Source organism: Littorina saxatilis, linkage group LG12, assembly GCF_037325665.1.
Source record: "Littorina saxatilis isolate snail1 linkage group LG12, US_GU_Lsax_2.0, whole genome shotgun sequence".
NCBI classification, from domain to species: domain Eukaryota; kingdom Metazoa; phylum Mollusca; class Gastropoda; order Littorinimorpha; family Littorinidae; genus Littorina; species Littorina saxatilis.
The window spans coordinates 72722526-72739057 of NC_090256.1; the positions used below are offsets into that span (position 1 = coordinate 72722526).

Sequence of the window (16532 nt, forward strand, 5' to 3'; positions counted from 1 at the left end):
TTATGGAGTCCACAGACTTTATTGCAGTGACGTCATCAATTTAGGCTCCTATGGAGGGGCTATGCATTGGCTTCCAGGCCTTTACATGTGATACGGCCATCCTTACACCTAAACACACACTAAACACCAACATCCTGACTCCTATACAGAGTTGGAATATTTGACGAATCATTTTCTAAACGCCACTTCTGTCTGTCTGCGAAATCAAATGATGTTCGGGAAGCGGTCTGGATGCTGATGTTCGGTACGTAACCAAGTGGATGACTCTTCCTAGCCTGGTCAGATCTGAGATATGGAGCTGGATTCTTTTTGAAGGGGAAGGACTGTGTCTTTAGGCTTTGATCTTTGTCTCGTTTGTTATGAAGCATCATGCAGCGTACAGTGCTGCAACATGTTGTCACACAAATGGAGTTTTAAGTGTTTAACATAAACTCTGGGACTCTTTGGGATTTACCATATTGCACAAACGGCTATCTCTCAAAATAGCCCCGTGGAAAGGACGTCGCGTACTGAAACAAGTGAACATTCTCAGATTGAATGGGACGACGTATGAACCTCACAACGCGGGTAGATCGACAGACTGCTGCAGGAACGCTGTTTCAAGACTTGAACTGGCTCATGTTTCGGTGATCCTGAGTTTCAAGTGCTTTCACATCAACAGACGTTTTGGAATTTTTTTTATGTAACTGTAGAAACTTTGCTTGAAACAAAATCCACAGAAAGGGCAAGTGTTTCTGTATTTTGTCTCCTTTTTGACATATATATATAAGCTGCCTCACGCGTATCTCAAGCTATAATCAGCTGGCTTTCGAGACGATCTATTTCTGTTTAACTCTATTTTTTTCTTGAACTGGTTCCAAGGCTACCATGCTTTTTTGAGAACAAAGCCACCCAAAGAATGCAAATCACTATTAAACTTTAAAATAAAACACACACAATAATCGCGAAGAAATTTGGTTACATTTAATCGGTTTTTTTCAAAGCTGAGCAAGCGTTACTGAAATCCGTCAAAATTTAAATCCATATTTTTTAAGAAAGCGGGTCAAATTAAGCTCATATTTTTTTTCTCTCTGCTAAAAATTGCAGAGCGTTGTGCAAGCCTTGCCAAAAAGGAGGTCGGAGAAGAAACGAGAACTTGTGACGTCACGGTGATAAGAGTCAGAACAGGTAGCAGTTCTGTATTCTCAACCCGCCTCGTACACTCCGCTCAACATTGTGCGAGCAGCAAGGTAGCACGAGCAAGGCCTATTTTTAGCCACGTCCTTCACCTTGGCCTGATTTGGGTCTAGCGCCGGGCTGCTCGTGCCCCGAAGAAAAACGAGAACAAGAAAGAAAAAGTTGTTCCGCCAGCTGTGCAAGATGAAAGCTGCTGCAATTTCGTTCGGGGAAGGTACGTGAATTATTTTCCACTGATTCTTGGCTGTTTAGGGTTTTACCTGACTGAAACTGCCCCTTGTGTTTCATCTGTTCCTCAGTATCTGTCTGGTCGTTAATCAACTTAATGTGTCTGTCTGTTTGTTTGCCGGCTTTTCTGTCGATCTAAAAGTTTTCAGCTTCAGCTGATCACATGCAATGTGCGTGTCTAATTCTCTAGCTGTTGAGGCAAAGTCACTGTAACATCGCCCGTCCTTGTACCTTGGTCGTAAAACTATAATAATCTTTAGCTTCAGTGTTTTAACTCTGAACAAATCCCACGCCAAGGCCCCGGCTATTGTTCACAAGAACAAACAAAGAGAGTGTGTGGTGCACACCTTACAAGATAAATTGAAGTCAAGGTACGTGCTGTTGAAAAAATATCAAATGTAATTGTTTGTCTTTACACCCCCGGTATAGGGGTGTGTATAGGATTCGCTCCATGTGTTTGTGTGTTTGTGTTCGCATATAGATCTCAAGAATGAACGGACCGATCGTCACCAAACTTGGTGAACAGGTTCTATACATTCCTGAGACGGTCCTTACAAAAATTGGGACCAGTCAAACACACGGTTAGGGAGTTATTGGTGGATTAAGATTCTACAATGACTTATTGAGGGACATATTAATGGTCAAAGGGAAATAACCTTCTCAGTTGGTGGCAGTGAGAATGGTTATTTCCCTTTGACCAACGGGGGTGTTTTTCCTACCTCGGAGGAATTTCTTGTTTTTGTTGTGTGTGTGTGTGTGTGTGTGTGTGTGTGACAGGGCAGGCCGATTTTTAAAACACCTAGGTGAGTGTTTTTTTTAAATCTTTATCTTGATATACACGTCAACACTTCTACTGATCACGTGACTTCGTCTCCTAGTAAGAATCTTGGCCTCTTTCAAGTTAATCCATCAATGAGCGACGCCTGTCTAAAACTATTTGGTATTGTAAAGCAACTAGTATTTATGTCGGTAAACCGTACACGTATCATTTATCACGAATGCATACTGTGAAAATGGAATAAAATGTATTTATATATATATATATATATATATATATATATAAAACATCAGAAATAGTGAAAGAAACAATTGAAAGTCAGCAGAGACTTTCTTCCGAGATTTGTTAAAATCTCTTAGCAGAGAAAGAGAGAAATAAGTATCCCTTCACAGACAGCCTATTGGGAGCATCAGACCCTCCTCAAGGGGGACCGAGATTTACAGAGCAAAGTCCCTTTGTGGGGGACGTATCGCAAGGTAATCTAGTCCTGAGGAGGACCATTGTATTTGTACCTAGACCAGACACGTGTTTCGACACTATTGTGTCTCATCAGTGGTCAGGTGGTACTGATGGCGAGAGTTGTCAACCCATGGTATCCAACTAAGAAGCAAACCATTCTCTGAATGGTAGCTTCTGTTGGCATGGGAGACTACCCTCATCTGACAACCCCAAGAGGATATCTGTGAAGGGAAACACTTTGATTTAAGGCCAAAGTGTAGAATTGGTATTTATTAAGAAAGAATTTAGAATTTTAGACAAGTTTTAACCAAGAAATTAGGTTAAAACAAGGGAAATTTGAAAAAGCCTAAAGGGAGGTAACTCTGTACCAGCCTGCAGATCCAGAAATGGATACGCGAACAAATTAGATCTAATTTTGAAAAAGTTAAACAGGAAAAGCGGTCAACTTTTCACTGCTGTTCAACACAGGACTTGGTAAAGAAGAAGTTTTCTGCTTTATTCAATTGGATCGCTTTAAAGGCGATGCAACTTTCACGGTGACCACATTATAAAACATCAGAAATAGTGAAAGAAACAATTGAAAGTCAGCAGAGACTTTCTTCCGAGATTTGTTAAAATCTCTTAGCAGAGAAAGAGAGAGAAATAAGTATCCCTTCACAGACAGCCTATTGGGAGCATCAGACCCTCCTCAAGGGGGACCGAGATTTACAGAGCAAAGTCCCTTTGTGGGGGACGTATCGCAAGGTAATCTAGTCCTGAGGAGGACCATTGTATTTGTACCTAGACCAGACACGTGTTTCGACACTATTGTGTCTCATCAGTGGTCAGGTGGTACTGATGGCGAGAGTTGTCAACCCATGGTATCCAACTAAGAAGCAAACCATTCTCTGAATGGTAGCTTCTGTTGGCATGGGAGACTACCCTCATCTGACAACCCCAAGAGGATATCTGTGAAGGGAAACACTATATATATATATAAATAACCATGGTATATATATATGCTTTGCTCCAATTAGAAGGAAAAAAAGTATTTGTAAGACGCCCGGTGTGCATGTAAACCACGTGTATATGACCTCATAAGCACGTGCTCGTGTGTGTACAATGGTATACGACTATACGGTGTGATCAGTTGAAGGTTTAATGTGCTGTTGGGTGTGTGTGTGTGCATGTGTGTGTGTGTGCGTGCGTGCGTGCGTGTGTGTGCGTGCGTGTGTGCGTGCGTGTGTGTGTGTGTGTGTGTGTGTGTATGTGCGTGCAGTGCGTATGCGTGCGTGCGTGTGTGTGTGTGTGTGTGTGTGCTACGAATGTGGGCGGGCGTGCCTGTCTGGAGTCCCTTGGGTGTTCTTACTTTGGGTGTTCTTACTTCGAATGTTTTATTGTTTTTACATTTAGTCAAGTTTTGACTAAATGTTTTAACGTAGAGGGGGGAATCGAGACGAGGGTCGTTGTGTATGTGTGTGTGTGTGTATGTGTGTCTGTCTGTGTGTGTGTGTGTGTGTGTGTAGAGCGATTCAGACCAAACTACTGGACCGATCTTTATGAAATTTGACATGAGAGTTCCTGGGAATGATATCCCCGGACGTTTTTTTTCTTTTTTTCGATAAATATCTTTGATGACGTCATATCCGGCTTTTTGTAAAAGTTGAGGCGGCACTGTCACACCCTCATTTTTCAATCAAATTGATTGAAATTTTGGCCCAGCAATCTTCGACGAAGGCCGGACTTCGGTATTGCATTTCAGCTTGGTGGCTTAAGAATTAATTAATGACTTTGGTCATTAAAAATCTGAAAATTGTAAAAAAAAAAATTGTTTTTAAAACGATCCAAATTTACGTTTATCTTATTCTTCATCATTTTCTGATTCCAAAAACATATAAATATGTTATATTTGGATTAAAAACAAGCTCTGAAAATTAAAAATACAAAAATTATTATTAAAATAAAATTTCCAAAATCGATTTAAAAACAATTTCATCTTATTCCTTTTGGGTTCCTGATTCCAAAAACATATAGATGTGATATGTTTGGATTAAAAACACACTCAGAAAGTTAAAAAGAATAGAGATAAAGAAAAGCGTGCTATCCTTCTCAGCGCAACTACTACCCCGCTCTTCTTGTCAATTTCACTGCCATTGCATCGAGCGGTGGACTGACGATGCTACGAGTATACGCTCTTGCTGTAAAAATGCAGTGAGTTCAGTTTCATTCTGTTAGTTCGACAGCTTGACTAAATGTTGTAATTTCGCCTTACGCGACTTGTTATGTTTAGGGTTGTTGTCATATGTTGTTAGGTTGTTTTAAGAGCAGATGAACCCCACTTTTCCATCCATTGTTTAATTGTATGGAAAATAAATTATGTTGTATGTATGTATGTGGCGATGTGAACTGTGATGTAATGTATAATGTGTTGTAAAAAAAAAAAAAAAAAAAAAAAAAAATTTTAAAAAAAGGAAAATAAATTATCTTATGTGTTATGTCTTCTGTGTTATGTGTTATGTGCAATGTGTAATGTGTTATGTGAAATGTGTAATGTGTTATGTGTAATGTGTAATGTGGTATGTGTTATGTGTTATGTGTTATGTGTTATGTGTTATGTGTAATGTGTAATGTGTAATGTGTTTGTGTAATGTGTTATGTGTTATGTCCTTCCCGCGTACACGTTCCTGTTCAGCACCACAGATGTGTTGAAGTTATCACGAGGTAAAGAGCATTCTTCACTTGGACACATACAGGGGCGGATCACATCATTTTTAAGGGGGGGGGGGGGGGTCCAAATTACGACGACGCGTAGCGTTTAGTTGAGGACGCAAAAATGGAGCAATCTGGTGCAATCTGAGCCAAGAAACTTCCTAGGGGACCTTCAAAAAGGTAAATTTAAGAAGACAAATTTGGATTAAAAAGAAGGAAAACTGGCCGATCTGGTGCATCCTGAGCCAGCAAATTACCCAACTACCTTCCAAAACCGCCATTAGAAGACAAAGGCCAGCTCCTAGGGGGGTCCGGGGACATGTTTTTTTCCTTTTTTACTCGTGTTTCTGGATCCGCCCCTGACATAGCAGTCAAGATTCAAAACATCAATAGCATGGTGTGGCACCATTCTGTGCAGATTGGGAAATGTCTGTTGAATTGATTAAAGCTGATTGTGTCGATGTACTTGTGAATGTCTTGATTTGTCCAACATTTAGTTTTATTTTCTAACATTCCCGTGTGCTTGTGGTTTGTGATTCTGGATGTAGGAATGCTGGCAGTCTATCTGTGAAGGTGTGAAGGTGCGAAGGTGTGAAGGTGCGAAGGGGGAAATATAAGAGAAACACAACACCACAATTCATGAACCTAGAAGTGTCGTGCTCTGTTTTAACAACCACAAAAATACATGTAAGCCAACTGAAGTGGTAACACAACTGTTACTGAGAAGCGTGTCAAGGTCGCTTTGCCGTTGAAAAAAAGGTGTAGACTATTATTGCCGTCAGGCGCGTGCACATAAACTCAACAGCTGTTATCAGTGCACAAAATAAAAATTACAATTGGCAAGTTAGGAAATCATCACTGTTACTTACACAATGTCGTGTCTCGCTCAAGTTTCCTTTGTCGAAAAGGAACGTGAAGCCTAACATAAAACTTAACAATCACCCCAACTGACACCGCACTCACGCAGGCACACACGCAGGCACAAACGCACGCACGCACGCCAGGGCCGGACTACCGGGGGGGTTATGGGGGTTGCGCAACCCCCCCCCCCCTAGCCTAAACATGTACCTCACTTATTTTTTTTATTTTTTATTATTATTGTTTATTTTATGCCGTTTCATGCTAGGAGCGACCATTTTCCTATCTCAGAATATGACCTACCCATCAGCTTCAGGGGGCTTTGCCCCCTGACCCCCACAAGGGGCTCTGCCCCTTGACCCCGCCAGAGGGAACATCCCCCTGGACCACCACTGGCAACCCCCCCCCCCCCCTCCTCTTAGCCTAGTCCAGCCCTGCACGCACACACACACACACACACACACACCTGTATAGCACCTTTAGCCGGTTTGCTCTGCGATATCTGCACAGTTTCTCTCAGCTCCTCAGTCCCTCCCATCAGGTTTTCCTTGACACTCCAGACAGCCTCGACCTGTACCCACCAGTGCCGGTAGTGCACTAGGGTGTCACGCCGGTCACGGCGCACGTTACGTGGAGTGATATCGTCTGCACTAACACTCATTTAGAGTGATAACAGGTGCACTGAACTATCATTTTTCTTAGAGCTGAAGAGAGAGAGAGAGAGATTGAGAGAGAGAGAGAGAGAGAGAGTGAGAGAGAGAGAGAGCGAGAGAGAGAGAGTGAGAGAGAGAGAGTGAAAGAGAGTGAGAGACAATGACAATGACAATGACAAATCTTTATTTTTCGAGGGTGACAAGAATAAGCATAGATATGCTTTTTTGCATCTGGCCCTCGCCCTAAAGAGGGACTAAACTATTTTACTATAACTATATAAGAGTGAGAGTGAGAGAGAGAGAGTGAGTGAGAGAGAGAGAGAGAGTGTGTGAGAGAGAGAGAGAGTGAGAGAGAGAGAGAGAGAGAGAGAGAGAGAAAGAGAGTGAGAGAGAGAGGAAGAGAGAGAGAGAGAGAGAGGGGGGGAATCATTTTTACAGTTGTTTATGCAAAAGCTATCCACAAGCATTTTATGTTGATGTTGGTCGTTTCCGAAGATGTAAGAATATCTGAGTGGGTGAAATGACACAATAAACACAAAAAGGACACAAATAAGAAGACACAACCCACACAGACAGACTTCCTCGATATTGTTAACTGGTAAAAGAGAACAATAAAAAGCATTGTTTTCAAAAATTCCGACATCTGCACAGACATACAAAAATGCTTTCTTTTCAAAAGATTATTATAACATGGTGAGAGGTAAAATAAAATATAAGTTTACATAATAAATAAATAGAAAAAAAGAAAAAAAATACAAATGTAAGACTTGTTTATCATTTGTCTTAGAGCTGAAGCCTTGAGTGTATCCAGGAACGGGAGCAGGTTTGACACGGAAAGGAAATGAGAGGGGTTGGGGCGGGGGGGTAGAAAAGGTCAAACAGAGTTCGCCTGCACCAGTCCTGACGTCGTCAAGCAATACGCAAAAACAAATAGTCTACATATGCATGTCAAGCTAACTTCGTCTCCTTGACCGAACCTACCCGTTATCACTTAGCTACACCCCCCCCCCCCCCACCCCCTCCCCCACCCCCCACATTTACATATTTTGTCCTACTTTGTTGTTTACCAAAAACAAAAGACGCAACACCACCACATTGCATGTTTATCATTTACCCCGGATACGTGTCAAGGAAAGATGTAAAGTTTGCCAAATGTTTAAAACAGCTGTAGATCACTTTTTTTCTCGATTTTCAAGGTATTTCCAAGCATCAAAGTTATAAGTTTATGGTCTGCTGCCAAAATAGAAAGATACAGTAGCAGCAGAGGGAGGGGGGGGGCGAGACCGAGAAGAGAGAGAGAGAATCAGAATCAGAATCAGAATGGTATAATTGCTCAGGCAATATGCCCATTGCAAGTTGGGCTGGATTTGGGGAAGGGTAATTCGAACACTCAAATATCGAAACCGAAGCCGATAGTTCATTTACACAAAGTTGCATGAATAAGAGTGTCCGTTCAAACTGACATTACACCATGTCAGACGTGTCGCGCTCTGAACGAGGCTATAAGTGTCCGTTCAATGCCCATTGTTTTTCACAATACACACGATTTCATGTTCGATCGTGAAACGTTCGTTAACCAAGGTAGAACCGGATCTAGTCAATTAGGATCTTCTGTCTTGCTTGAACCTTCCGTAGATGGTGTTGTGGTATGTTCCATTTGTCCACTGGTCTCCACGAGGCGAGCCGCTCAGTGCATGTAGCCTAGTTCCTCTGGAATCATGTTCTTGGAACCCTTTTCTTTCTTTCTTTATTTGGTGTTTAACGTCGTTTTCAACCGTTCAAGGTTATATCGCGACGGGGAAAGGGGGGGGGGGGGGTGGGATAGAGCCACTTGTCAATTGTTTCTTGTTCACAAAAACACTAATCAAAACATTGCTCCAGGGGCTTGCAACGTAGTACAATATATGACCTTACTGGGAGAATACAAGTTTCCAGTACAAAGGACTTAACATTTCTTACATACTGCTTGACTAAAATCTTTACAAACATTGACTATATTCTATACAAGAAACACTTAACAAGGGTAAAAGGAGAAACAGAATCCGTTAGTCGCCTCTTACGACATGCTGGGGAGCATCGGGTAAATTCTTCCCCCTAACCCGCGGGGGGACTTGGAACCCTGCTTGATGAACCAGAATGTTACTTCATTGCTGTATTCAATCTGTGGGTTGGACACAAGCACAAGATCGTCCGTCTCGAAAATGTACAGCGGTTCTTTTGTGCTGTCATTAGTCACAATCCCTGTGATGTGTGTTGTTCCTGTGCCTGTCCCGGAGACGACGCTGCAATGGCCTGTCCATGATTGCCCCAGTATACTCTTTAACTGTGTCAAAAGGATCGTCTTTTTCTGGGTCATTACAGTTTTCTCCAGGTACGCTTTCTGTTGTCATGTGTTCAGCTGTTTCAACGCCGTGCTCTTCTGCGTGCAATGTCGTTGAATAAACAGAAAATGGGTCTCCACTCAATTGCCAACACAGTAGAGTCACGACTGTTTGCACGTGACTTTCCAGCGGTCACCGTGCACAGGCGGAAGGTATCGTCCACTGGACTACTACTATCACAGAAAGACTACAAGGTACGTCACTCACCTTCGAGTCTTCTGTGTTCTTGGAGTCGCTTCCTGGGGAAAAAATATTGTTCAAGACGGTTTGCCTCTTCCTACAGTCTGTGTAAGGTCAAATAAATACAGTTGAATGATTGTTTGAACTGTATGTACCTTTAATTTTCAGCTTCCGTCCGCTGCAGGTTGTTATTAACCATCATTTGGACGAATCTTCGTTTGGGAGCCGCTAACTTCCACTTGGTGTCAAACTCATGCATCCGCACCGAATATGCATACCAGCGCTCATTGGTCTAAAACATATGTAAATAGTATGCAGAAAAGGGAAGCTACCCACGGGAAAGTAATCATCGAATATCCTGTTATTAACCAATGAGCGCTGGCATCTTAGTACACAAGGTCAGATCGTGCATTTCCTGGCTGTGCTCGAAACTTGAACTGTGCCGAACATTTGGCACAAGAATACCCCAGATTAAAGTGCACGCGCTTTTCATGATCATGCAGGCTTTTTCTGCTGCTGTAGGTCTTGGAACAATGTTCACAAGCGGTCCGAGCATCTATAGCTGTGCACCTGTGCCTCTTGGGGTTGACATTACGCTTGTCAGCAAATTTCTTGTTGCACTGAAAACAAGAGTATGGCTTGTTTTTAAGGTGGACAGAGTTTGTATGTGCGTGCAAATTACTCGCTTCTCTAGCGCTTGTGGCAGATTTGGCACTCAACACTACAATTGTCTTCATGGTGCAGTCGTGTATGTCTTGTTAAAGCTCTGGTGTTACCGTAGCTCTTTCCACAATGCGGACAAAGATGGCCAGTACGTTCCGGTTGTGACCGCTTAGGGGTTGACGTCAGTGGCAGACCAGCTGCACTTGTGCTTGAGGCAACCTCTACTTCACTGCTGATATCCAGAAAGCTATCCAGGGTAACAGCTGACACCTCCATCTGTTGAGAAAATCCCTCAAAACGCGTTAAATTTGGCTACAAGAAATGCGAATCTCATCTAAGAAGTGGTCCCAGCGCGGAGCACTTTCAGTTGATATGATGTCCCAGCTCGGAACACATGGGTGTCCAGCGCGGAACGAATAGAACATTGAAATGTACATGGATGTCAATATAATACAAAGGAAAAGAAAAGTCGACTCGCACACACACGCGCGCCGCATGCCTGGGTTTTGGTTTTACTTCTCTTACCTCAACGCCTTAAAGCAGGTTCGGGAAAATGCATCAGCATAGCAGCAAGAAACTATAGAACAAATTTATGATACAGAAAAGCCATAACATGATACTGTTGCTTATCATTTATTCATTTTGATCAGTTTGCGAGCCCAAAAAGCGACATTCCGTAAGTATTTCAAGCCGATGCGGGTCACATACTAAACCTAGTCAGATAAAAAAAAAAAATCAGCAATAGAGAGACAAATCACTTAGGTTAGTGCAGTAACCATCCGTTTTCGGATGTGAGTTTTCTAGAAGACATAGTTTGTACTTTAGTGCAGACACTTACGTTTGTGTGACACCAAGCCCGGCTGAAAACGGAGGAACAACGAGCCCGGCTGAAATAAGGCGGAACACAGTCCCCGGTGTGATATAGCTCTTGGGGCGATTTGAGACCGTTTTTGTTGTTAGATATATTCCCTTTTAGTGCCCTTCATTGGAAGGTGTCCTTCCATCAGAGAGGCTTTACACAACAGGTACCACTGTATGACTGAATAACTAATATGTGGCTGATTAACGGGTGGGCAACTATTTTCACTGGTGTGTGTGTGTGTGTGTGTGTGTGTGTGTGTGTGTGTGTGTGTGTGTGTGTGTGTGTGTGTGTGTGTGTGTGTGTGTGTATGTATGTGTGTGTGTGTGTGTGTGTGTGTCTGTGTGTCTGTGTGTGTCTGTGTGTGTCTGTGTGTTTCAGAAGAAGAGGCGAGACAGAAGTACAACATAAACAACGACAAGAACACCAACGGAACCTGCAACTACGTCAAGGTTGAAGACAGCAGAGAGGATGAAGAGGAAGGTGAGAACAAATAAATAGACCAACTCCGGAAATAACTCTGTCCTGTGTATTTATTCGTACAAGAGTGAATGCCCTTGCTTTTAGTGAGCTCAACCTTCCAACCGTGCTCTTTGTCCGCCTGTTTCAGACACACCCCTCGCTAGTGCTTGACCTATACTATCCACTTGGGGAAATTAGACTCAGTAAAAGCAAGAGTACTCACTCTTTCACAACCTCGAATATCCCGAAAGAGTTATTTCCGAACATCGACTATCACAGAAGAACGTTTTTAGCTGCATAGATAACTGGGGTTGTATCGTGAAAAAACAAAACATTTCAATACCCTTCAAATTAAAATTAAAGCGCAAAAAAGCGATAACCTGTTACAGAATTGTAATATCCAATTTAAAATCAAAGTACACAAGCTGGATCGAACTTGATATAATCACACACACACACACACACACACCGGCACACACACACACACACACACACACACACACACACACACACACAAACGCGCTCGCACGTACGCACGCACGGACGGCACGACGGTACGCACGCACGCACACACACACACACACACACACCGGCACACACACACATACACGACAGCTAGCATGTGATCCGCATAATCGGATTCCAAGAGCCTTTTTTGTCTCACAAATCGGATTGCTGATGCCATCGAGGACACAAGACTGAGCCTTTGTCTGCACCCTCTCACATGTCTCAGTTACTCGCACGACACTGCGTGGCACAATATAACCAGATTGCTGACTATAGTACATGCACATGTACAATTTTGCTTTTTTGTGGTATTTTTGGACGCACGTTTGTAAAAACGTTATTCATGCAAAATTTACAAAAGTTATCCGTCTGTTTTATGTGTATGTGCCGCTTCTTGAACAAATAGTTACTTCCCTTTTTTACTCAGATCTTACTTTTGACAATCAAAGTACATGATTATCAAGATTCCTGGTGAAAATAAATTTGATGTTTGATTTTGCGTGGTACTTTTTACTCACGTTTGTTAACGTGTGTCCGTGTAATGGTAAAAGTGTTCTCTCTCTCTCTCTCTCTCTCTCTCTCTCTCTCTCTCTCTCTCTCTCTCTCTCTCTCTCTCTCTCTCTCTCTCTCTCTCTCTCTCTCTCTCTCTCTCTCTCTCGCTCTCTCTCTCTCTCTCACACACTCTCTCTCTCTCTCTCTCACACACACACACACACACACACACACACACACACACACACACACACACACACACACACACACACACGCACACACACACACACACACATTTAATTAATGTGAAAATTAACGCCCAAAGAGTGATACCAACACCTCCCCCCCCCCCCCCCTTACTCTTGCACTATGTCAATCTGGCACATCCTGAACTCAGGTCAAAATGAGTTCGGCTCATTCTCTCCCCTGACCGGACGCTACAGTCCTACGCGAATCTATCAAAACAAAAATACAGAGTTATCTCCCATATGGTTTTCGCGAGCACTGATCTAAATTTGAGATCAGTGTTCGCGAGACGAAAATGATTCCAGATTGGCCGACTTCGACAGTGATCTCCGTTCTGTTCTTCACAGTTATGATAAAGACATCGTTCTAAGGTCAAAACAAGTCGAAATTTTGGGACTGCTGCCGGAAGGAGACCGTAATATGGTTTCATCACTGTCAACTGGATACAGAAAAAATCGTCTGCTCCAGTGAACGCCGAAACCAAACGGTTGATTATCACGTGACACTTTTGCCATATTTAGAGTTGTTTGCACAGTAAATACAGCCGCGAAAAATAGCTCGCTTGAAACTATCTTACATATCAATTCCTTTGAAAAATCATTATCGACGATCGCGAATCTGCTTATATCAATAATACATTACAAAAAGCTCTAAATATGTGAGAGAAAAAAATCGGTTTCCTTGCCAGACAGGGAACTCAAGGCATCCTGTCAGGGAGAGAATGAGCCGAACTCATTTTGACCCGAGTTGAGGATGGGGCTGGCAGGCAATCGATAAGCAATACAATCACGCAATCACGCAATCACTTGTGGCGTGATGAATTGCTGGCACCTGCGGGTGTTCTACAGAAATGAAAATAATGCTGATCTCCACAGATCGGGTTTCAAAGCTCTTTTTTCTGTTGATTTTTGTGTTGCTCCATGTGCTCAATTACAAAGCTATAAGATTCAACCCTCTCGGCAAGGTATAGCCCGAGATTACTTTAGTTCCCTGACACGGAGGTAAATTTATGAGCTGTGAAAAAAGCAAGTGCTGCATAAACCTCGGTACCTGCACAATACGGCCCTAACGATGAGAGGACACATCTTAGCAAAGGACACAATCCTGTCTTCCTTTGTCTGTGGAAACAAGTCAAATCTGCTTGCCTTGATGTGACTTTTGAAGTGTGGGGACATGTTTGGTTAATTCTAAGGGTGTCCTCTCGAAGCAGGTTCGTGTACCCAGGAATCGGCTTGACCGGAAATTTTGAGTATTCTAGCGGTAAAAAGGATTCTTAATATACCAGACTGGCAATGAAATAGGTAACCGGGCATGCATACCGGTTGATATTTTGTTTGATTTTTTCCCCAGACAACTGTAAAGCAAGACTTGGTTTCACTAGTTGCGGTAACAGCTAGAGTGGCCGTTGAAGGTGGGTTTTTTTCTTCCTTTTTTTGAGAGCAGCAAGTTGTATTTGCAACGGAATACCGCTTTGTAAAATGGCTTGATCAGTGAGTGCCGCTGCATTTAGAAATGCGGTAAAGCTTGAGCAAAGTTTGGTACTACATGTGTATCAGAAGTTCAGCAACGGTGGGCTAAAGTGTGACTGCTTTGAGATCGAGCTTGCTCCACTTTACTTTTTAAAATGTCACCGAGCTTGGCGGGGGAAAGACGAACTTTTCCTTTATTTATCGCTTCGTTCAACAACCCTATAGGTGAATTTTACGTCAATCTGTGAAAGCTTCTCAGAAGAGTAAAGTTGTTTTGGGGATGGTCAGAGAAATCTCTTCAGGGGCGATTCCCCAAGGGTTTTCTCCAACACTTTTGCAAATTAGAAATGAGATATGAATCAGCCTTTATGGAAACACACAAGGCAACTGTACAGAACAAAGTTCATGATAAATATGGTTTAAATGCAATATACCTTTCAGGGTATGTGATGCTGACTTGACGTCAATTGACATACACTTTGCATACCTCGCCAAGAGCTGCTTCTGCTCAATAACAAGATATGTTTGGCTTTTCAGCAAGAGATAAAATAGCAACAGAGGACACAAGCTAATTAAAAATTGCCATTAGTGTTAGTATCAGCATTGTATCAAATATGTGTGTGCTTGTTTCTTTAGATGTTTGTGTTGGTGGGGTTGTTTTCTTCAGAGTTAACCAATAATAACACTAGAGATGTCAATTGGGAAAAAGGATGGCTGTGAATAAACTGTGAGACATTCAAATATCCAAAAATGACGAGAGAAGTCCGAATTTCCGTTTAGCCCGTAGTAATGACCCGCCCCCGCCCCCACACACCCCCCTCCCCTGTCCCCCACACACCCCCTCCCCTGTCCCTCACACACCCCCCTCCCCTGTCCCCCACACACCCCCCCTCCCCCCACCTCGTTTTCGTCTGTTATTATATCGTTGTCATAGGGGCCTGTTTTGGGTGGAATTTCCTGACAATTGAAAATAATTTCATTTCACACTGTGAATATGAATGTTGCAGTTCTAAGAAAAAGGGTCACCGTCGGCTAATTACATGTGTAAGATGAGAATGCTATTTTGAGGGAGTAAACGGCCTTTTGAACAAATGAATCGAACAAATTTAACTGCGCTAGGGGTCTTCTTCAACTTAACAGTCAATGGAATTACACACACACGCACGCACGCACGCACGCACGGACGGACACACACACACACACACACACACATGTACAGACAAACGCACACACACAAACACACAAATACACACACACACACACACACACACACACACACACACACACACACACACACACAGGTACACACAAACGCACACACACACTCACACACAAACAGGTACACGCACACACACACACACACACACACACACACACACACACATAAAACGACCACTCCCATTTCAAACTTCTCTCTTCCCCAGAAGATTGACAAACACATCCTAATCAGGTTGATGCCTCGTGACAAAATACCGCCAGTGAAAAACAAGTAAAGGTATTTTCGGATTGAGCAGTCACTTCAGGATATTTTGGGAAGCGCATCATGATCTTTCTGGTTGCCAATGGCGACATTGAGCGGGTTGTGTTTCTGGCTGCTGACTCGGAAATCGGTCTACGGACTAATGTATAACTACATGCTACTGCCAAAAGTGATAATTACTAGGGTCGAAGAAATCTTTGTCATTGTCATTGATAATTACAATTAACACTACACAAATTACCGAACTTTTACACGTCAGACTATTTTTTTGCGTTAGCCTATGATCGTATGCTTCCCAAAAGTTAAGCAACGATAAATATTGCAAACCGAAAAGTGAGTTTGGCATGCATTGCAGCACTGAGAACACTCTGCTGGATTATGTCCGTCTTGCCAGATAATTACAATTGAAGATTTCTGCCTCCTGACGTGTGAACCACAAGGAAGAGAGTGTTCTCTGACAATTATTGTTTCCATGGTAATGAACACGTTTGGTGCTCTGGCAGCATGTTTAAAGTCTTAAGAAGGGGTTGAGGGTGGGGGTGGGGGACGGGGTGTGTCTGAAATCGGTGTTCGGCCTAACAGGTGGGTGAGCCGCGCACTGTATTTCATTTGGCACTAGTAGGCCACCATACGAACGATCCGCCGCTTTTTACCTGTTTTCCGCTCTGGTGTAGAAAGGCCAGGACTGGGGAGGGGAATGTACGGGTGGGTGGATGGGATACCCTTGTTTTGCACCTGCCTACACGGTTCACAAGGTCTACAACACCGAACAAGACACGTGGCATATGTGTGCGAAGATGTTCAATCTACGAATTAACTGGGGAATATACAATATACATAATAATACACGCTTTTCAGGAAATAACTCCGTTGGGTTTGTATGGGTTGTGAAAGAGTGAATGCCCTTGCCTTTCCTCGGACAAATAGCTTTACACGTGCTCCTGTCCCCGTGT

At 42.9% G+C, this 16532-nt stretch overlaps 1 protein-coding gene across 1 annotated transcript in view; it reads left to right on the forward strand.

The window, feature by feature from the left end:
- The first annotated feature begins 1217 nt into the window (after positions 1–1217).
- Positions 1218–16532, forward strand: part of LOC138982738 (protein phosphatase 1 regulatory subunit 3B-like) — a 47753-nt gene continuing 32438 nt past the window's right edge. Inside the window, exons 1-2 of the mRNA XM_070356069.1 lie at positions 1218–1390; positions 11305–11406. Coding sequence (XP_070212170.1) covers positions 1360–1390; positions 11305–11406 — 133 coding nt within the window. The 5' untranslated portion in view covers positions 1218–1359. The remainder of the gene's footprint in view (positions 1391–11304; positions 11407–16532) is intronic.